The 22885-nt window shown below is 45.4% G+C and overlaps 1 protein-coding gene across 5 annotated transcripts in view; it reads right to left on the minus strand.

The window, feature by feature from the left end:
• Positions 1-1147: 1147 nt before the first annotated feature.
• The window catches only part of VWA5B2 (von Willebrand factor A domain containing 5B2), a 67356-nt gene continuing 45618 nt past the window's right edge, over positions 1148-22885 (minus strand). For 3 of the 5 annotated variants that reach the window (XM_070753757.1, XM_070753754.1, XM_070753752.1), the window contains 8 exons: positions 17998-18226; positions 16397-16747; positions 13272-13409; positions 11606-11725; positions 7469-7537; positions 6095-6164; positions 3531-3723; positions 1148-1860 (listed from right to left, as the gene is read on the minus strand). In XM_070753757.1, coding sequence (XP_070609858.1) covers positions 1198-1860; positions 3531-3723; positions 6095-6164; positions 7469-7537; positions 11606-11725; positions 13272-13409; positions 16397-16747; positions 17998-18226 — 1833 coding nt within the window. In that variant the 3' untranslated portion in view covers positions 1148-1197. The remainder of the gene's footprint in view (positions 1861-3530; positions 3724-6094; positions 6165-7468; positions 7538-11605; positions 11726-13271; positions 13410-16396; positions 16748-17997; positions 18227-22885) is intronic. The other 2 variants (XM_070753756.1, XM_070753755.1) reach the window with 1 other exon arrangement.

Below are 22885 nucleotides of genomic sequence, written 5' to 3' on the forward strand. Positions count from 1 at the left end.
TCTCTTGCCACTGTAGTCGTTAAGTTAGTAACATGGTTACTAACACCAAGACAAATTCCTTGTGTGTCCAATCACACTTGGCCAATAAAGAATTCTATTCTATTCTAATGCTTGTTAAGTGAAGCAGCATTTTCCCCCATCGATTCGTCTTGTAAGGAGGTCATAAAAGGAGATCGGGTGTCCCCAGGACGCTGCAACCGTCATGAATTTGAGTCTCTTGTGCCATGAGGATGCTGCAATTGTAAGTGTGAAAAGCTTTTTTTTTAAAATGCGATTGTAACGGAACAGTCACTGAATGAACTGTTGTAAGTCGAGGACTGCCTATATTCAGAAGTTGACAAGATGTTCAGGGTGGGGCTACAGAAAAAGCGCTGGAGTGACTTGAAAAGTCCCAGTGTGTGTAGAAGTATGAAACATGGCTAGAGCTTTTTCCTAGCGTGCAAAGTCCCATGTCTGAACAGCCCAAGGACAATGGAAACTGACGAGTCAGGCTTGGTCGTTAAGTGAAAAGGTCACTAAATGAGTACAAGTCAGAGGGAAGAGACTGCAAAAACTGCTACTTGCTGCCATCTCATGTAAAAGGTCTCTCGTGCAGGACATGAGCCGTTTCCCCACCCTTCCCCTCCTTTTTTGTCCCCTCACAAAGAGTTGTTCCTGATCTGCTTTTCTCCCCAGCTGAGAATTTCCCTAAAAAAAATGCTAAAAGCAAGTTGAGCTGAACTTTTAGAAACCTTTGGCCAGCTGGAGAGGCTGCCTGAAACTGACTAGGTCTTAAATCAGTTTCAAAAACCGAAGGCTTTTGTTGTCATAAATGGGCACAGTGCAGTGAAGGGCCGCACTTTTCCTACTGGCTTGGTCGTGGAGGGGAAGAGCCCAGATTCACTTAACACCCATGTTACTAATTTAATGCCTGTAGTGATTCGCCTTGAGAGCAAAATAGGGGGAAACCCACTTCACCAATGTTTCAGTTAGCAACAGAAACGTTGGGCTCAATCGTCATAAGCTGAGGACTACCTGTTACCTTGATGATACACCTTTAGTAAAAGCGGGCACACCAGATGGGGCTTGAGTGTTTCTGGAGTCTCTCTCTCCACCATCAGCAAAATCATTATTTCATTCCCACCCTGTGAAAGAACCACCGCAGTGATAAGAGACGCCGGAATCCATTCCCCTTTATTGGCCTCGCGAAAGTGACCGTCACACGTTATTCGGATTGTAGCACAACATGTTCAGCTTGATGTTCTCGTCCCAGTGGCGGAGCAGCAGGAAAAGCTGGCGGGCGGCTCCTTTCAGGGCGGCCACGTCCAGGCCGTCGGGCAGCCGCTGACCCCGCAGCCAGGAATCTGCTTTCGCCGCCAGCAGCTCCCACTCCGTGAAAAAGCCGGCGCTGCGATGCTCGAGCCACGCCAACGCCACGGCCGTGGCCCAGCTGGCGCTCTCCAAATCGCCCTCCTCCGCTTCCAACCCTGCCTCCTGCAGGCTGAGGCTGGCTTCCGAAGCGTCCGGCGAATGGTCGCCGGCGTCGGTTTCGGAGCCCCTGCCGCTGTCTGCCTGGGCCCACACCACAGCGCTCAGGACGTCTGAGCAGGTGCTGGGTGAGTGCGGGGAATCCGGCTCCATCACCTGCTCCTGGCTTGTCCGGACTCCCTCTTCTTCGGCTTCTGGGGAGGGCTGGTTTGCTGGTGGCTTTGGGGGGTTCTTGGCGATCAGAGCCCACGGAGAGGTGCTGGAGGCAGGGCTCAGGCTGGCCCGGTGGGAGGGATAAGGAGAGGCCCGGCACAAGCGGTCCAGGGGGATCTGCACCGCTTCGGAGAAGGCCTCGCTCAGGTGGAACATGCCTGGGGCCTGCTGCAGCTGCACCTGGGGAGGTAGGGATGGAAGAGACTATCTCAAGGCTGAACTATAGCAATAGCATTGAGACTCGAATACCGCTTCATAATGCTTTTACAGCCCTCTCTAAGCGGTTTACAGAAACATGCATATTGCCCCCAACAATCTGGGTCCTCATTTTATTCACCTTGAAAGGATGGAAGGATGAGTCAACCTTGAGCCACTGGTGAGATTTGAACTGCTGAACTACAGCTAGCAGTTAGCTGAAGTAGCTTGCAATGCTGCACTCTAACCACTGCTCCACCCAGCTCTTAGCTGTGGGGTCCTTGGTGATTTCTGAGCTTGGTTGATTGTTTTATTTATATCTCACACTTCTTAACCACCCATCTCCTTCAGGAAAGGTCTCTAGACAGTATACATTTTAATCAATAAAATTAGGCATTGTAAAAACAGTGTAATGTATGATTATTTTTAAATATATACCATATTTTTCAGAGTATGAGACACACTAGACTATAAGACGCACCTAGATTTTAGAGGTAGAAAATAAGGAAAAAAGTATTCTGAACAAAATGGTCAATTTTTTTCAAAAATGGGATGCAGAGGTGGGGCTTAAGGATAGCAAAAATTGCTGTATTTGGTATAAAAGACGCAATGACATTTCCACCCTCTTTTACAGGGGGAAAGGTGCATCTTATACTCCAAAAAATACGGTATATACAAACCAACATTATAAATTTACCAAAGGAAGAAAATTCCATGATGAGATTAACAGCTTTCTTGAAGATGTTCCATGACCAAACGTGGTAACAGCATCAGTGATTGAAGGGAATGGAATATGTTCTCTACTAGCACTGATGATGTTACCTAGTTTAGTCACAAAACGCCAGCAAGAAAGCAACCAAGTTCAGACAGTACCAAGAGCCCCACAACTAGAGGTACATTTCAGCTTTCCTTCCTGTTTAATTTCATTGAATTTTGCCCTGCTTGGACTCTAAGTAAAGATAATAATAATAATAATAATAATAATAATAATAATAATAATAATAATAATAATATATTAGATTTGTATGCTGCCCCTCTCCAAGGACTCGGAGCGGCACACAACAACAAAAGCAATACAATACAAATCTAATGTTAAAAGACAAACATCTCCCCCTGCCTATGTAGTTTTTTGTGTATGATATGTATGTATGTTTTTATATACAGTATTGGGGTTTCTTGTTTTTTAGACTTTTTAAATGTATTATTGTTATTTTAGATTCTAACTATTAGATTTGTCATTATATATTGTTTTTATCATTGCTGTAAGCCGCCCCAAGTCTACGGAGAGGGGCGGCATACAAATCTAATTAATAATAATAATAATAATAATAATAATAATAATAATAAGAAGAAGAAGAAGAAGAAGAAGAAGAAGAAGAAGAAGAAGAAGAAGAAGAAGAAGAAGAGAAAACCCACTATCATTATAAAACAGACAAGCTACACAATCGCACCACACTCAAGTCCTACTAGTCAGAAGTGGGATATCAATCTCCCCATAAGGAATCCCAAAGCACTGTTCACATTCATCATCTTGGCGAAAAGGGCAAAGACTTTTGAGTTGCAAGCAGAAGATTAGCAAAAAAAAAAGGAGAGCCTTATTGGCTTACCCTCCCATCTTTAAGAAGCACGCAGATGTGGGGAGAGAGAGGCCTTACCAGGGGGAGGTAGTCGTGGATGGCCCCGTCGCAACCTGAGGACAACTCGCTTTCTGGGCTCAGGCACTGTGGGCGTAGAGCTAAGCCTTGGCGTCTCCGCTGGCCACTGAGTCTGGAGAGACAAAAGCTGCGTCTGGGTACAAACCTTGTCTGATCAGGCCACAGTTGAACTGTAATCCTCCTTCTTGCCCAACTGGCATGTAATAATAATAATAATTAATAATAATAATTTATTGGATTTGTATGCCGCCCCTCTCCGCAGACTCGGGGCGGCTAACAACAATAATAAACACAACATGTACAATCCAGTAATAAAAACAACTAAAAACCCTATTATAAAACCAAACATACACACAAACATACCATGCATAACTTGTAATGGCCTAGGGGGAAGAGCTATTTCAACTCCCCCATGCCTGGCGGTATAAATGAGTCTTGAGTAGTTTACGAAAGACAAGGAGGGTGGGGGCAGTTCTAATCTCCGGGGGGAGTTGGTTCCAGAGGGCCAGGGCCACCACAGAGAAGCCTCTTCCCCTGGGGCCCGCCAAACGACATTGTTTAGTCGACGGGACCTGGAGAAGGCCAACTCTGTGGGTCCTTATCGGTCGCTGGGATTCGTGCGGTAGCAGGCAGTTCCAGAGGTAATCTGGTCCATTGCCATGTAGGGCTTTAGAGGTCATAACCAATCTTCCCTTTCTTACGGTGAGCAGCCAACAAAGGAGATGAATGAAAAAAGCCATTTCCATCCTGGCCCTTAGCTAACGAATATCAATCTAACAAGGACTAGGTTCATCACAGCCCTGCTACCTTCCACAGGTTGCTGGGTGGCTTAGTTGACCTAAAATGCTCCTCGGCTTACAACAATTCATTTAATGACTGTTCGAAGTTTTACAGCGGCACTGAAAAAAGTGACTGGTGGCCAGTTTTCACACTTACAGCCACTGTAGCACCCCCAGTCATGCGATATCAAAATTTAGACGCTTGGCAATGGACTCACATTTATGACGGTTGTAGTGTCCTGTGGTCAACGTGACCTACTTTTGGAACCTTCTGACCAGCCAAGTCAATGGGGGAACCAAATTCACTTAATAGCAGTTTGACTAATTTAACTACGGTGATTCACTTAAAAACCATAGCAAGAAATGTCATAAAATTGGGCAAACTCATTTAACAAATGTTTTCATGTAGGCACAGAAATTTTGGACTCCATTGTGGTCATACGTCAAAGACTACTTCTATCCTGAGTATGGTCTCACCAGGACATTATAAAATAGTATTACTACTTCATGTGATCTTGATTCTATCCCTCTGTTGATGCAGCCTATGATTGTGTTGGCTTTTTTGGCATCTGCCATACACGGCTGGCTCTCATTTAAGCGGTTGTCCACCAGGACTCCAACATCCCTCTCACAGTTACTACGAGGGTTATCCAGAAAGTAAGGTTACAAGGCACGTAGTCCTCGTGGGGAATGTTCGCGGGGGAAGTTCTGCTGGAAGCCAGCGGAAGAGAACAAGCAGTGCCAGTGGTCAGTAGATCATTGACTGGCGTTGTGGTGAAGGGTAGAGATGAGCGTCCTCATTCCATTTCCCTCCAAGTGTGAAGTGTGTGTACTGTAATACGCTACCTGAATGCTAAGGGCATGAACACTGCTACGATGGGTGCCCAAGTTGTTTACTGAAGCGCACAACATCGCCTGATAATTTCTTGACCATTTCGAGACTGAAGTCAAGGCTTTTCTCAGCTGTACAGTGACAGGAGATGAAACGTGGGTTTATCACCCTACTCCAGAGAGCAAACATCAATCAATGCAGTGGCGCCACACCTATTCTCCTTCAGCCCAAAATTCAAAACTCAGCCATTGGTGAGAAAAATTGTGCACAAATCTTGGGCACCCATTGCAGCAGCGTTCATGCCCTTAGCATTCAGGTAGTGTGTTACAGCGCGCACTTCACACTTGGAGGGAAATTGAATGAGGACGCTCATCTCTAACCTTCACCACAACGCCAGTCGATGATCTACTGACCACTGGCACTGCTCATTCTCTTCTGCTGGCCTCCCACTGCATGACAGTAATACCAACTTCCTCCGCGAACATTCCCTGAGAGAGCTATATGCCTCGTAACCTTACTTTCAGGATAACCCTCGCACTATTAAGCCATCGCACTATTAACCCCCAACACTTCTCCCTTAGACTCTCCATGATTGACCTCTTCAGGTTCCTAAAAGGCCAGTAAGGGGCGTACATAAGTGCACTGATGTGCCTTTCGTCCCCTGTCCAATTGTCTTTCCTTTCTTCCACCTATCTTATATATTCTCTTCCTTTCATATATCCTCTCCTCTAAGTTCACTCTCACCCTCATTTATATTATCACATGTCTATCTTTCTTCCTATGTATTTGTGTATTGGACAAATGAATGAATGAATAAATAAATCATGGGCAGACGGACGCTTCGCTTCGATGTTAATCAAAGAATGATCTTTCTGCCAAACAACTCTTTGCCCCATTCATGCCCACCCAAATGAGTCCTCTCCAGAGGCGAGAGGAAGCTTTGAAAGAGTCACCTGCGGCTTAAGAAGCTCTCAATAGACTTCAGGGATCCTTCAGACACAGGCGAAGGACTGGAGCTGGCTCCTGTGTAGTGAGAAAGAGAAAGAGAAAGAGAGAGACTGGCTGGGAAACAGATGCAGCGCATATCCATTTGGTCTCTAGATGTTTCGTGATTTATTAGTCTTGCTTACACATCCAAACCAAAATGCGCGGCTGTATGTGAAGAACTTAAGAACCTTCTTGGGTGAGAAGCAAAATCAAGAAAAAAAACCCAGAAATAAAGGAAGTCCAGGTATCTTTGGAAAAAGCACATGAGGCATGAACCTCTACTGGGTGACATTGGGCCAATCACCAGGAGATGGTGAATTCTAGTTTTGCCTTAGCCATGAAAGGCAACCAAATGATTTTGGGCCAGTCACTCTCTCTGAGCCCAGCCAACTTCACAGGGCTGTTGTGGGGGAAATGGGAGGAAGGAAGAATATATGGTATATGTTTATCATTACATTATAATATAATACAGTACAGTACAGTAGAGAATAGAATATTGGAATAGAATAGATACTGGAATGGAATGGAATAGAATTAGAGATGGAAGGGACCTTGGAGGTCTTCTAGTCCAACCCCCACCTCGGGCAGGAAACCCTACACTACTACCTTGAGTTGTTTATAAAAATAATTAATAAAAGTGGGGTATAAATGAAAAAATAAATAAACCTGACTTTGCAGGAATTATGAAACCCAACCTTGTACTCTTCTTCAACTTTACAAAAGCAAACTTCCATAGCAACAGTTGACAGTGTAATAAAAATAATTAATTAATAATGCTAATACTATGCATTACTCTGTATAGTAATACATACAGGCAATATATAATATATTACTCTTGCTTTGCATGTATGCTCACAGCTTCTGCACTGGAGACAAAAGTCCTTGTTTGTCTAATCATACTTGGCCAATGAAGTATTATAATTCTAATTCTAATATTCTAACTCTAATTCTAAAACTGCAATTCTAATACAGTGGTACCTCGACATACGAGTCTAATTCGTTCCAGAGCCGAGCTTGTATGTCGATCAACTCACATCTCGAACGAATGCCTTTAGACTGGAAGCAAGGAATTCTTGCGCCACCTAGTGGAAGCTCAGCTCATATCCCGAATTTGAGCTCGGGTATTGAACAGAAATTTTGCTCGTGTCTCGGCTCGTAACTTGGAATACTCGCATGTGGAGCAGCTCGTATCTAGAGGTACTACTGTATTCTAATAATTCTAAAATTTTAATTCTAAAAATTTAATTCTAAATCTATTCTATTATTTTTCACACCAAACCTTAAAACTTGAATATAACCCTGGACATGCATTACCAAACTCCAGGTTGAGTAAGACTTACCACTAGGACAGCTTGGCCTGGCTTGGGTGGCTGAAGAAACACTGACTGGTGAAGGAGGAACTTCTTGTTCTAGGAAGTAAAGAAAGATGCAGGTGTTAAATGTGGGCATCCTTGCCAAAAAACAGGATGTTCTCAAGACGTTCAGCCTATTCTCTTATTGGAAAGCTTTTGGACAACACTGACATTAAGCTGGAATTGGCCATTGCCCAAGAGAAAATCAGAAGAAATGCCTGGAAATCAGAAGTGAAAGAGCATCAAAGTAAAGGAAGTTCAAGGAATATCTAGACTGTCAGCGTTCCAATAAACACTCCCAAAGAAAACAAGGCTCAGAGGCTAGAGGTTCCTCAAAGTTCCAATTTATTAGAAATAAATTTACTGTGTTCAGTTCTGGAGACCTCACCTACAAAAAGATACTGACAAAATTGAACGGGTCCAAAGACGGGCTACAAAAATGGTGGAAGGTCTTAAGCATAAAACGTATCAGGAAAGACTTCATGAACTCCATCTGTATAGTCTGGAGGACAGAAGGGAAAGGGGGGACAGGATCGAAGCATTTAAATATGTTAAAGGGTTAAATAAGGTCCAGGAGGGAAGTGTTTTCAATAGGAAAGTGAACCCAAGAACAAGGGGGCACAATCTGAGGTTAGTTGGGGGAAAGATCAGAAGTAACATTATTTTACTGAAAGTGTAGTAGATGCTTGGAGCAAACTTCCAGCAAACTGAATTTAAACATGCCTGGGATAAACATATATCCATCCTAAGATAAAATACAGGAAATAGTATAAGTGCAGACTAGATGGACCATGTATGCCGCCCCTCTCCAAAGACTCTGAAGATGCATGGACTTCCAGAGTAATTCTGGGAATTGAAGTCCATCCAATTTATGGAGGCTGTAGAAAGTTACCACCCATCCTTCTCCTCGAAAAATGAAATATTCTAGGCGATATTAAAAAGGCAGAATGTTATAGCTCCCTGGATGAGATAAGGAGATACATGCTCTTGGAAAGGAGCCCCCACCTTTGTTAAAGACCCGAGAAAGACAGTGTCATCCTATCTACAAAACAAAAGGCCGGGCCAGCTTGTCTACAACACAAAAGACCTTCATCCTCAGGGCGTAATAGGATTAGTCCTCTGCCCATCTCACCATATGGCACCTGGGAAGAGTATATCACCCAGCAAGATTCAACTAAGCCTGGGATTCAAGAGAACTCATAAAAGTTGCCTCTGTACGGCTCCATGGGAGTCTGATAACCAATCAGAATGTATTTCTTACTCAGGAACGGGGGGGGGGGGGGGGAGTTCAAAGCCCAAAATAGGGTATAAATATACTGCTCAAAAAAATAAAGGGAACACTCAAATAACACATCCTAGATCTGAATGAATGAAATATACTCATTGAATATTTCATTTGCACAACTATTCCATTTGCACAACAGCATGTGAAATTGACTGTCAATTAGTGTTGCTTCTTAGGTGAACAGTTTGTTTTTATAGAAGTTTGATTTACTTGAAGTTATATTCTGTTTTTTAAGTGTTCCCTTTATTTTCTTGAACAGTGTATATGTCACTCTCCACTCCATGTAGTCAGCTCCAAACCATATGGTCTTGTCCATCATTAAACCATCTTTCTAAACAGTCTCCATGGTCCCAGGGTCTTTCTTCCCACTTGGAACGGAATCCAGATGGACATTTCTTCCAACAGGGTCAAGATTGAGAAACATTTATGTAGACCAGCAAGCCACACAATTGGGGCACAGCCGATTATGTGAGCCTGGCTAACAGTGGCTTTCCAGTGTGGTTTAGGCTTAAGTAGGTTTTGCGAACTCAGCATGTTGCCTCGTTCCAGAGAGCCCGGATAATGAAAGGGTTATTACCACGCAGGTTGGCTTCTGTGCAAATTGCGGCAGAACTGCTCACCTGCTCCAGCATTCCCAGTTTTAATCACTCTCTGTTTCCCAGCACTTGTGCTGCTACGTGCAGTTGCTGGGAAGCACAGCTATTTCTCGCTCCCGGGAGTATAAATAGGAGCAAGATAGAAACGGACTTTTTTTTCCTCCTTGGAGTTTAGCTACAGCAGAAGGAGGCTCTAAAACTTAATGAAGGCATCATGCCAGAGGTGATGGGCACCCCGGAGCGATTTGCTGGGGGAGGGCGGGGGAAAAGGAATATTTTTAACAGATCGGAGGGCTTGCAGAAAAACTGCTGAAAGAATTATTATTCCACAGTGAAGCTGAAAAATAAATCTACGGAGAGTCTGTGGAGAGGGGTGGCATAGAAATCTAATAAAATCTAATAAATAAATCAACCTTTAAAAAGACGTGATGGCTAAATGTGTTGGGTTGTAACTCCCACATTACCAAGCCAGCACATCCACCTAATTCAGATCAGATTAACAGAGTTGGAAGGGCCCTTGCAGGTCATCTAGTCCAACCCCCTGCCCAAGCAGGAGAGTCTAACATCTGCCTCTACCTAGGATCGAACTCACAACCTCCTGATTGTCAGGCAAGAGCTCCACCTTTAGGCCACAACAGCTGAGTCCGTGGAATAGAATAGAATAGAACTCTTCTTTGGCCAAATGGGGTTGGACACACAAGGAATTTGTCTTTGGCTGTCCAAGTAGGGATAAGTTTTACAAAATATGCACATGACCCAGTGTATCATACCCAGAACAACAGAGCTACACTTGACCCACACATCCCTTCTCACGTTCTGCACATTTTTGCAAGCCCCTGACCAGCAACTTGATCTAGATTGCGGCCCCCTCCCTCTGCTGATGTGCATTCACTGAACAGGTTCCCACAGCCTGCTAAATCAAAACAGGAAGATCTAACACAAGCACTTGCATTTGTTAAGCTTCATTAGCGCTCCCTTAGTTTGTTTTTTCACCAAGCATGATTGCATACATGTTAGCGTATGTAACACAGGTAAAGATGTTTCTGCGAATTTTACTCTGTTAGTCATTGCTGACTAGCAATACCAATAGCATTTACCCTTATATATCACTTCACAGGGCTTTACAGCTCTCTCTAAGTGGTTTACAGAGTCAGCATATATTGTCCCCAACAATCTGGGTCCTTGTTTTACCCACCTCGGAAAGATGGAAGGCTGAGTCAACCTTGAGCCTGGTGAGATTCGATCTGCCAAACTGCTGGTGGTTGGTGATCAGCAGAAGTAGCCTGCAGTACTGCATTCTAACCATTGCACCATCGTGGCTCTTGACTGTAGCAATAGCAGTAAGAGTAGCAGTGGCACTTAGACTTATACAGTACACCACTTCAAACTGCTTTTATAGCTGTCTCTTTATAGAATCAGCATATTGCCCCCAACAATCTGGGTCCTCATTTTACTGATCTCGGAAGGATGGAAGGCCGAGTGAATCTTGAGCCAGTCATATCAAACTCTTGGCAATTGACAGAGTTAGTTTGCAATGCTTCATTCTAACCACTGCACCACCATGGGCAGTGCTCATCTCCACATCAAGGCAGTGCTGTCCGAAGACATTTCCATGGCCGTGGAGTCAAGAGGACATCACAGAATGCTGTTACCTTCTCACCAAAGTGGTACCTATTCATCTACTCGCATTGCCATGCTTTCGAGCTGCTACCCTGTTTCCCCGAAAATAAGTCACCCCCGAAAGTAAGACATGGGAGAGGTTTCGTAGAATTTCCTAATATAAGGCATCCCCTGAAAGGAAGACGTAGGAGATGTTTCATTCCGCAGCATTCCCGAACAGAAAATATATAACACTGCTGTCCATAAATTGCATCACAAAACGCTGCATCAATCAGATTTAAAACACATCCCATACACATCCAACATGCAGCTGCGTGTTTGGATGCGTTTTTGCTGCAGCAGGATACAGGATACAATTCATTGGAAAAAAATAAGACATCCCCTGAAAATAAGACGTAGCACATCTTTGGGACGCTGTCTTATTTTCGGGGAAACACGGTAGGTTGGCAGGAGCTGGAGTGAGGGCTGCCGGCTTTCCAGCTTACAAGCTCAGCATCTTTAACCGCTGAGCCACTGTGCTTTCCATGTAATGAAGGTCCAATTTCAAATCAAACAAGTTAAGTCTGCGGAGAGGGGCAGCATACAAATCTAATAAATAATAATAATAAAAAGTGAAATTTGTACCTGCAGGAACAAGAGCATCATCCAAGTCCTGGGAATCCTGTCTGTGGCCCAGGCTTAGCGAGTAGCTCTGTTGACGCTGATTGGCTAAACGGGATCCCTTCTGATGGCCATTTACACCATCTGGGAGAAATCAGAGTCAGGGTGAATGGACATATTTCCAGCTCTCCTATTGCCATTTCAGTGATGAACATTTAATAATAATGATAATAATAATAATAACACCAACACCATCACCACCACCAACAACAACAACAACAGAGTTGGAAGGGACCTTGGAGGTCTTCTAGTCCAACCCCCTGCTTAGGCAGGAAACCCTATACTTCAGACAGATGGTTATCCAACATCCGCTTTAAAACTTCCAGTGTTGGGGCTGGAACAATACTGGTTTTGTAGTATTTTTATTCCCACAGTTCTAGATGTCAAAACCAACCCTCTTCTTCAGTCAGAGGCTAAGATAGCAAATATTGTCAAGAGCCAAAGCTCAAGCACAAGACCAAGGCCTTTTTAATGAAATGAGCAAATGAAAGTCAAAAACATAGTGGGGGCGGGGGGAGCCCAGCTTAGCATTTTGAAGAAAAACTCTAAAAAGTATCTCCCATCTATACATTTGCTAAGCCGACGGTCCAAACTTACTGAACCGGCAGAACTGATCAGGTTTATTTCCATTTATTTGTTGGTGTTTTATAAATGTTTAATTATGATGCAACTAATTACCAAAAGGGGGAAAAACTGTAATTACTGAAGGGAACCAACATTCTGCAAGCATTTGATTTGCTTTCTGGCCTTGTTTGTGTCACCAATATTAGGAGAAATAGCTTATTTTATTCTAGATTGCAGTAATAGGAATTGTTTTATCTCAAGAAAGAAAGAGAGTGTGTGAGAAAGAAAGAAAGAAAGAAAGAAAGAAAGAAAGAAAGAGCCACAGAGAGGGGGGAATGAAAGAGAGAGAGACAGACAGAGAGAGAGTGAAAGAGAGAAGGAGAGAGAAAGGGAGTGAAAGAGATAGATAGAAAGAAAGAAAGAAAGAAAGAAAGAAAGACAGAGAGAGGGGGGAATGAAAGAGAGAGAGAGAGACAGAGAGAGAGAGTGAAAGAGAGAGGGAGAGAGAAAGGGAGTGAAAGAGAGAGAAAGAAAGAAAGATAAAAAGAGAAAGGGTGCATCTAATTTTAAACATTTGGACATGGTATAATGAATGAATACTCGGGATTCTGCTTAAATGCTTATAGTTGAATTTCTCAGCCAAGTAAAGAAAATACGTTATGGGCCTTGTTGGTTAAAGAATTTCGACTGAGGGGTCTGGGAAGAGAACCTTCTCTGCTGTCACCCCTTCCATATGGAACATCTATACATCCCCCAATCCCACCCAAAGGAGAGGAAGGTCCCCACTCTCCTAGCTCTGTGGAGGTCCATCAAGACCTACCAATTGGCGTGAGGGCGTAAGAATGCTATGCAATCCTGAGGATGGTTGGGTGGATTGAAGGTGCTTCCTGTGCCTTTTAACTCTCTTTAATTGTTTTTATTAATTCTGTTTTGACTTGGTATTTAACTTTGTTTTTAACAATGGCACTTATATTGTTTGACTTATAAATCACCTGGAATCTACAAATATGATGGACGATATAGAAATCAGACGAATAATTATGCTCCCACATCCAGGTTGTCCTACCTGTGCTGCGAACCTGAAGTACTAAAGGCAACATCTCCTTCGTGGAAGAGTCTATAGGCACCGTGGAGGTAAACATGGAAGGGAGATTGCAAGCCTTGCTTGACTGGACAGCTTTAAGACGGAACCTTCGGAAGAAACCTGGGAAAAGGAAAAGAGAGAATTATGCCATTCGTTTCTTTAATGCATTTTAGAGAATTGTGGCGCCACTCCGTTAACACTCAGAATCTTTATGGGGAAAACCACAAAATAACGTTAAAGATTACAAAAGATAAAGCTGAAATGTTGAAGATCTATATCAAAATAGGCAACTAGCGAGATGCCAGAACTTCTTGAAGTACAGCAAGTAGCATCCTTCTAAACTGGGCATGTTGCCCAAGGCTGTGGGGAGAGTAGCAACGTTTGGAGAACTACAGATGATCTGACCCTTGACCTATACCAGTGATGGCAAATCTTTTTTCCTTGGGTGCCGAAAGAGCAGGGGCATGTGCTATCGCGCATGCGTGAGTGTCCACACCCATAGTTCAATGCCTGGGGAGGGCGAAAACAGCTTCCACGCGCCCTCCCCCGGAGGCCCTCTGGAGGCCGGAAATGGCCTGTTTCCCAAATTCTGGTGGGCCTAGTAGGCTTGTGTTTCGTGCTCCCCAGGCTCCAAAGTTTCAAGTTTCATTGGATTTATATGCCGCCACTCTCCGAAAACACGGGGCGGCATATAAAGGCTTCCCTGGAGTCGGGGGAGGGTGAAAATGCCCTCCCCCATCCTCCTGGAGACTCTCTGGAAGTCAAAAACGCCCTCCCAGAGCCTCTGCACAAGCCAAAAATCAGCTGGCTGGCACACTCATGCACGACGTTGGAGCTGAGCTAGGGCAACAGTTCACGTGCCAGCAGATAGGACTCCGCGTGCCACCTGTGGCACCCGTGCCATAGGTTTGCTATCCCTAAACCATACTATAAGAAAAGAGCCCAGCTAAATTCCTGAGAAGGATTCCACATGTAAGTCCTTGATGTACAACCTCAGCTGCTTACAAACCTGTTGTTAGCCAATCAATCAACCAATCAGAATAGAGCTGGAAGGGACCTTGGAGCAGTGGTGAAATCCAATTTTTTCAAAAGACCGGTTCTGCGGGCATGGCTTGGTGGGCGTGGCAGGGGAAGGATATTGCAAAATCTGCATTCCCACCACTCTATGAGGCCAGCCAGAGGTGGCGTTTGCTGGTTTTGCGAACTACTCAAAACTACTCAAAATTTCCTCTACTAGTCCTCTAGCAGTTCATGGGATAGAAAAGGTGGATAGAGAAAAATCCTTTTCTCTATCACACAATACTAGGAGGAGGGGGCCCTCCCTAAAGCTCATAGGTAAGAAAGTGAGGACAAAATAAACAAAAATTTTGAATAGATTTTGAATAAACATAAAATTTAGAGATTTTGAATAAACAAAATCTCGCAGCCAACCCCCACTCAGTAAAAGACCTTGGAATACTAATATCAAATGATCGAAGTGCCAAAGCCCACTGCAACAATATTGGCAAAAAGGCTTCTAGAGTTGTTAACCTGATCCTACGCAGCTTCTGCTCTGGCAATCTCACACTACTCACCAGAGCCTACAAAACTTTTGCCAGACCCATCCTTGAATACAGTTCATCTGTCTGGAACCCATACCACATCTCGGACATCAACACCCTTGAAAATGTCCAAAGATACTTCACCAGAAGAGCCCTTCACTCCTCCACTCGAAACAGAATACCCTACGAAAGCAGACTATCGATCCTAGGTCTAGAAAGATTAGAACTACGTCACCTAAAACACGATCTAAGTATTGCTCACAAGATCATATGCTGCAACGTTCTACCTGTCAAAGACTATTTCAGCTTCAATTTCAACAACACAAGAGCATGCAACAGATTCAAACTTAATATTAACCGCTCCACACTTGACTGTAAAAAACATGACTTCAGCAACCGAGTTGTCGAAGCGTGGAACTCATTACCTGACTCAGTAGTGTCAACCCCTAACCCCCAACATTTTTCCCTTAGACTATCCACGATTGACCTCTCCAGGTTCCTTAGAGGTCAGTAAGTGGCTTCTGTCCCCTGTCCAATTGTCTCTCCTTATCTCATATATCTTTTCTTCCTTTCAAATATGTTGACCTATACTTTTATATCTTTTCTTCTATTCTTTTCTTTACTTATATTATTACATATCTTTCTCTTCAATGTGTATTATGTATTGGACAAAATAAGTAAGTAAGTAAGTAAGTAAGTAAGTAAGTAAGTAAGTAAGTAAGTAAGTAAGAAGTAGGTAGGTAGGTAGGTAGGTAGGTAGGTAGATAGATAGATAGATAGATAGATAGATAGATAGATAGATAAATAAATAAATAAATAAATAAATAAATAAATGGAAATATTTCTTCACCCAGAGTAATTGGTTTATGGAATTCCCTTCCAGAAGAGGTCGTGACAGCTCTCAGCCTGCTTCAAGGCAGGATTAGAACAGATTCATGGATGCCAAGTGTGTTGGTGGTTATTGAAACGGATGTCCACGTGCCGCCTCTATGTTGGTTGAGGCAGGCAGGGTTCCCTTGAGTACCATTTGTTAGGGGTCAAGGGAAAGGGAGGGTCTTGCCTTCTCTTTCTGCTCAAGATCCCCATGGACAATTGGTGGACCACTGTGTGACACAGAATGCTGGACTCGATGGACTTTGGCCCGATTCAGCATCGCTGTTCTTATGTTCAGAAACTCTGATGCAACCATTCTTGATAGCAATAACAGAAGAGGTTGTGACAGCTATCAGCCTAGATAGCTTCAAGACAGATTCATGGATGCCAAGTGTATCATAGGTGGTTATTGAGGCAGGCAGGATTCCCTTGAGTACCATTTGTTGGGGGTCAAAGGAAAGGGAGGGTCTTGCCTTCTCTTTCTGCTCAAGATCCCCATGGACAATTGGTGGGCCCCTGTGTGACACAGAATGCTAGACTCGATGGGCTTTGGCCCGATTCAGCATGGCTCTTCTTATGTTCATCCAGAACCTGCTGGATTTTGCCCCTGCCTTGGAGGTCATTTAGTCCAGCCCCCTGCTCAAGCAGGCCAAACTTAAAGGCAAGGAAAACGTGAGGAAGAGGGGATCTTACCGTGGTCCACTTCTGCTTCTCTCTGAGCCACAGTCTCATTATCCCGGATAACGGAGGCAGCGGTCAAGTGATGAAGTAGCTTCTCCAATCCTGGGTTTGGTTGCTGCTGCTGCTGTCCCTGGGCATGTCGCCCCAGGCCGTCTTTGGGGAGGAACAAGGAATCCAGGCCGCCAATCACCTCCCAGGAGACGGGCTTCCCTGCACTGAGGGCGTGGATCACCAGCTGGCACTGGAGGGGAGGCAAGGCGTTGCCATCGGGCATTCCTTGCTCCAAGGCTGGTGAGGGGCTGAAAAGGTAAGAGGGCTCCAACAGGGTGTCCCAGTCAAGGTGGGCAGGTGACAGCAAGTTGCCTGGAAAAGAATAAACCATTGGGGATGTTACATGTTGATTCAGAAAGTGGGGTTTTCTTTTCTTTCTTTTTTTGCAGAGGTTTCATTGCCCAGCTAGTACTGATTATATTACCTAGATGAGCAATAAGACATCTGCAAGAAAACAATCAAGCACAGAGGGTTTGGACCCCACAGTTCCACCCACCCAACTAAACAATGTCGGTTGGCGGGCCCCAGGGGAAGAGCCTTCTCTGTGGTAGCCCCGACTCTCTGGAAGCAGCTCCCCCCAGAGATTAGAACTGCCCCTACCCTCCTTGCCTTTCGTAAACTCCTCAAAACCCACCTTTGTCGTCAGGCATGGGGGAATTGAAATATCTCCCCCCGGGCCTATACAATTTATGTATGGTATGTTTGTAGGTATGTCTGCTTAATAATGGGTTTTTTAAAAAACATTTTAAATAGTAAATTATTAGATTTGTTATGAACTGTTTTATTGTGTTGTGAGCCGCCCCAAGTCTACGGAGAGGGGCAGCATACAAATCAAATAAATAAATGAATGAATGAATGAATGAACAAACAAACAAACAAACAAACAAACAAACAAATAAACAAACAAACAAACAAAGCTACAAATAAATAAATAAAGCTACAAATAAATAAATAAAGCTACAAATAAATAAATAAAGCTACAAATAAATAAATAAAGCTACAAATAAATAAAATGAGCTACAAATATTCTCCCTCTGTTAGTAAGTAGCAACGATGCTACTTAAATGGGTAACGAAATATCCACAAGGAAACCACCAAGCTCAGCAAGGAGCCCAGAGTTCAACCCCGAGCTACAAATATTCTCTTCTGTTGGTACCCAGCACTGATGTTTGTTAGTTGGGTGATAAAATGCCTGCAAGCTCAGAGAGCACCAAGAAACCCCACAGTTCAACCCCAAAGCCGCCCCGAGTCTGCGGAGAGGGGCGGCATACAAATCTAATTAATAAATAAATAATAATAAAATAAAGTACATATATTGGTCTCTTCTATTGGTTCAGAAAGTTCCAGCAAGTCACGAGCAGTATCGGGTTCCTTCCCGGTACATGCCACACTGCACATGGTAACAAAAATGGAGCTGCACGCGCTGATGAAATAGTTATTTATTTATTTATTTATTAGATTTGTATGCCGCCCCTCTCCGTAGACAACCTTTCTTATTTATTCTCCTTATCTTCCTCTCCTGTCCCCAAGCTACATCAACTTTCTCCGTCCCCTTCGCTCACTGGAATCAGCAGCAGCCTTGGGCATCTTCTGTAGTTCAGGCCCGATCTCATCCAACTTCCCTTCCAGAGACCGATTGGGTTTCTGGGATACTTTCTCCAGGGCTCGGCGTAGCCGATGGGCATCCAAATCGCCATGCGGGGAAGAGAAGCTACGTCCAGACATGGCAGTCCTGGCCAGGGCTTTCTTCTTGCGCATCAGCTCTTCAGAGCTCAGGGTAACGGGCACCTTCTGAGAGAAGAAAAGAGAAAGGTCCAAACTGGAAACGATGTAAGAAAGCCAAATGATGTTCCTTGTACAAATCCATGAAGGACATGGGTGTCCCTGATTGAAAGATGATATTGAATGATAACAACAGAATAACAGAGTTGGAAGGGACCTTGGAGGGGACTTCTACCCTAAGTCCCTTCTCAAGCAAGAGATCCTCTATCTGTGATGGGGAACCTATGGCAGGTGAGCCGTAGGTGGCACACGGAGCCATATTGGAGGGCACGCATTGACTTTGCCCTGGGTCAGCTCTAGCACATGCATGCTGATTTTTGGCCTTGGGAAGGGCTGTTTTGCCCTCCGGAGGCTTCAGGAAGATTCTCTGAAACCCCAGAGGCAAATAAATTGCCCAAAGGGCAAACTGGAAGTTCGGAAAAACGCACATCCAGTTTGCCGTTGTGCTGCTTTCTTGCACTCTGGCAGAATCAGGGAAGCTTCCTGAAGCCCAGGGGTGCAAAAACCAGCAAATTGGCAAACCAAAAGCAAAATGGTTTGCCTGTTGTGCTGTTTATGGCACTCCGAAGCTTCAGGAAGCTTCCCTGAACCCCAACCTTAGTGCAAAAAACTGCACAATGTCAAACCAGAAGTGCATTTTCCCAAACTTCTGGTTTGCCTTTTAGGCATTTTTTTCCATGCATCAGGCTTCAGAAATGCCTGTGCGCATGTGTGGGGGGCAGCGCAAGGGGCTGTGCATGCATGAGAGGGGGAGGGAGGGGATGTGGACATGTGCACGCATGCTAGCACACCTGCGCACACCCCTTTGGGCACGCGAAACAAAAAAGGTTCGCCATCACTGTCATTCATTCTTTCTTTCTTTCTTTCTTTCTTTCTTTCTTTCTTTCTTTCTTTCTTTCTTTCTTTCTTTGATTGATTGATTTGTATGCCGCCCCTCTCCGTAGACTCGGGGCGGCTCACAACAATAATAAAAACAATGTACAACAAATCTAATATTTAAAAATCTCTAAAAACCCTTTACAGTATTTAAAAAGCAAGACATACACACAAACATACCATGCCTGATGGCAGAGGTGGGTTTTAAGGAATTTGCAAAAGGCAAGGAGAGTGAGGGCAGTTCTAATCTCCGGGAGGAAGTTGGTTCCAGAGGGTTGGGGCCGCCACAGAGAAGGCTCTTCCCCTGGGTCCCGCCAGCTGACATTGTTTAGTCGACAGGACCCAGAGAAGGCCAACTTTGTGGGACCTAACTGGTCGCTGGGATTCGTGCAGCCGAAGGCGGTCTTGGAGATATTCTGGCCCGATGCCATGAAGGGCTTCATAGGTCATGACCAACACTTTGAATTGTGACCGGAAACTGATCGGCAACCAATGCAGACTGCTGAGTGTTGGTGTAACATGGGCATATTTGGGAAAGCCCATGATTGCTCTCGCAGCTGCATTCTGCACGATCTGAAGTTTCCGAATACTTTTCAAAGGTAGCCCCATGTAGAGAGCATTACAGTAGTCGAACCTCGAGGTGATGAGGGTATTTCACAGAAATGATTGTCCAATCTCGTTTCAGAAACCTCCAGTGTTGGAGCATCTACAACTTCTAGAGGCAAGTTGTTCCACTGATTGTTATAAAAGGTAGGAAATTTCTCTTTAGTTCTAGCTTGGATCTCTCTTGGTCTTCATCCATTGCTTCTTGTCCAGCTTTCTGCTGCTTTGGAAATTAGGTTGACCCTTCCTTCTTTGTGGCCGTCCCTCCAACATTGGAACACGGCTATCATGTCATAGCAGAAATGGCAATCATCACCCTCATTATAAAGCACAGAAGCTGGATAATGAATTCAGAATTTGGAGAAAGAATTAGAGCGTTTCAGGAATTAACTGCACAGCTGAGTGAACAATGGATGGAAACTAATCAATGAGGGAACCAACCCAGAACTCAGGAGAAATTTTCTAACAGAAAAGTTAATTCGTGGAACGCCTTGCCTCCAGAAGGTGTGATTGCCCCATCTTGAGGTTTTTAAGAAGACATTGGACAACCGTTTGTCTGAATTGGCATAGGGCCGTGATGGCGAACCTAGGGCAAGGAGGGCATTTGCCCAGGTTTGCCTGGTGCACCAGTTGCGGCCCTATTTGGACAGGGAGTCATTGCTCACAGTCGCTCACGCCCTCATCACCTCAAGGTTACTGCAACGCTCTCTACATGGGGCAACCTTTGAAAAGTGTTCGGAAACTTCAGATCGTGCAGAACGCAGCCGCGAGAGCCGTCGTGGGGCTTCCAAGATTCGCCCACGTTTCTTCAACACTCCGTGGCTTGCATTGGTTGCCGGTCAGTTTCCAGTCACAATTCAAAGTGTTGGTCATGACCTTTAAAGTCCTACATGGCATGGGACCAGATTACCTCCGGAACCACCTGCTACCGCACGAATCCCAGCGACCAATAAGGTCCCACAGAGTTGGCCTTCTCCAGGTCCCGTCGACCAAACAATGCCGTTTATTTATTTATTATTTATTTTATTATTTGGATTTGTATGCCGCCCCTCTCCGAAGACTCGGGGCGGCTCACAACAAGTGAAAAACAATCCAATACAATCCAATTAATTAAAATATTATAAATTTAAGAAAATCCCCTATACTAACATACACACATACAGGCATACCATATATAACTTCAACGTGCCCAGGGGGAGATGTTTAGTTTCCCCATGCCTGACGGCAAAGGTGGGTTTTGAGGAGTTTACGGAAGGCAGGAAGAGTAGAGGCAGTTCTGATCACCGGGGGGAGTTGGTTCCAGAGGGCTGGTGCCGCCACAGAGAAGGCTCTCCCCCTGGGGCCCGCCAACCGGCATTGTTTAGTTGACGGGACCCGGAGGAGGCCCACTCTGTGGGACCGAATCGGTCGCTGGGATTCGTGCGGCAGAAGGCGGTCTTGGAGATATTCTGGTCCAGTGCCATGAAGGGCTTTAAAGGTCATAACCAACACTTTGAATTGTGACCGGAAACTGATCGGCAGCCAATGCAGACTGCGGAGTGATGGTGAAACATGGGCATACCTGGGTAAGCCCATGACTGCTCTCGCAGCTGCATTCTGCACGATCTGAAGTTTCCGAACACTTTTCAAAGGTAGCCCCATGTAGAGAGCATTACAGTAGTCGAACCTCGAGGTGATGAGGGCATGAGTGACTTTGAGCAATGAGTCCCGGTCCAGATAGGGCCGCAACTGGTGCACCAGGCGAACCTGGGCAAACGCCCCCCTCGCCACAGCTGAAAGGTGGTTCTCTAATGTGAGCTGTGGATCGAGGAGGACGCCCAAGTTGCGGACCCTCTCTGAGGGGGTCAATGATTCCCCCCCCAGGGTAATGGACGGACAGATGGGATTGTCCTTGGGAGGCAAAACCCACAGCCACTCCGTCTTATCCGGGTTGAGCTTGAGTCTGTTGACACCCATCCAGGCCCCAACAGCCTCCAGGCACCGGCACATCACTTCCACCGCTTCGTTGACTGGGCATGGGGTGGAGATGTAAAGCTGGGTATCATCGGCATATTGATGATACCTCACCCCATGTCCTTGGATGATCTCACCCAGCGGTTTCATGTAGATGTTAAATAGCAAGGGGGAGAGGACCGACCCCTGGGGTACTCCACAAGGGAGAGACCTCGGAGTCGACCTCTGACCCCCCACTAACACCGACTGCGACCGGCCAGAGAGGTAGGAGGAGAACCACTGAAGCACAGTGCCTCCCACCCCCAACCCCTCCAACCGGTGCAGAAGGATACCATGGTCGATGGTATCGAAAGCCGCTGAGAGATCGAGGAGCACCAGGACAGAGGATAAACCCCTGTCCCGGGCCCGCCAGAGATCATCCATCAACGCGACCAAAGCGGTTTCCGTGCTGTAACCGGGCCTGAAACCCGACTGCTGGGGACCTAGATAATCGGCTTCTTCCAAGGACCGCTGGAGCTGGAGTGCCACCACCTTCTCGACAACCTTCCCCATGAAGGGAAGGTTGGAGACTGGACGATAGTTGTTAAGTACTGCTGGGTCCAGGGAAGGCTTCTTGAGGAGGGGGCGCACAAGCGCTTCTTTATAGAGTGATGGAAAAACTCCCCTCCCCAAGGAAGCGTTGGTAATCTCCTGGGCCCAGCTCCGTGTCACCTCCCTGCTGGCCGAGACCAACCAGGAGGGACACGGATCCAGTAAACAGGTGGCGGAACTCACAGCTCCAATGGCCTTGTCCACTTCATCAGGTGTCACCAGATCAAACTCTTCCCAGACAGGTGGACAAGTACGTGCCCCAGTCACCTCGACTGACTCGTTGTCAGTCGACTCTGTTTTACAATTGGAGTCGAGGTCGGCCCGGATCTGAGCGACTTTATCAGCGAAAAACGTGTTAAACTCCTCGGCACTACTCTGCAAGGGCTCCCCAACTCCCCCCTGGTTAAGAAGGGAGCGGGTCACCCTAAACAGAGCGGCCGGGCGGGATTCCGCTGATGCAATCAAGGCGGCATGGTACGCGCATCTTGCCGCCTTGAGCGCCACTTTGTAAGTCTTAATAAAAGCTCTTACAAGTGTTCGATCAGATTCAGACCTACTCTTCCTCCATCGCTTCTCTAGACGTCTCTTCTGGCGTTTCAACTCCCGGAGCTCCTCGTTGAACCATGGGGCTCTACGGGGTCTAGC

This window comes from Erythrolamprus reginae, chromosome 5, assembly GCF_031021105.1.
Source record: "Erythrolamprus reginae isolate rEryReg1 chromosome 5, rEryReg1.hap1, whole genome shotgun sequence".
Lineage (NCBI taxonomy): Eukaryota > Metazoa > Chordata > Lepidosauria > Squamata > Dipsadidae > Erythrolamprus > Erythrolamprus reginae.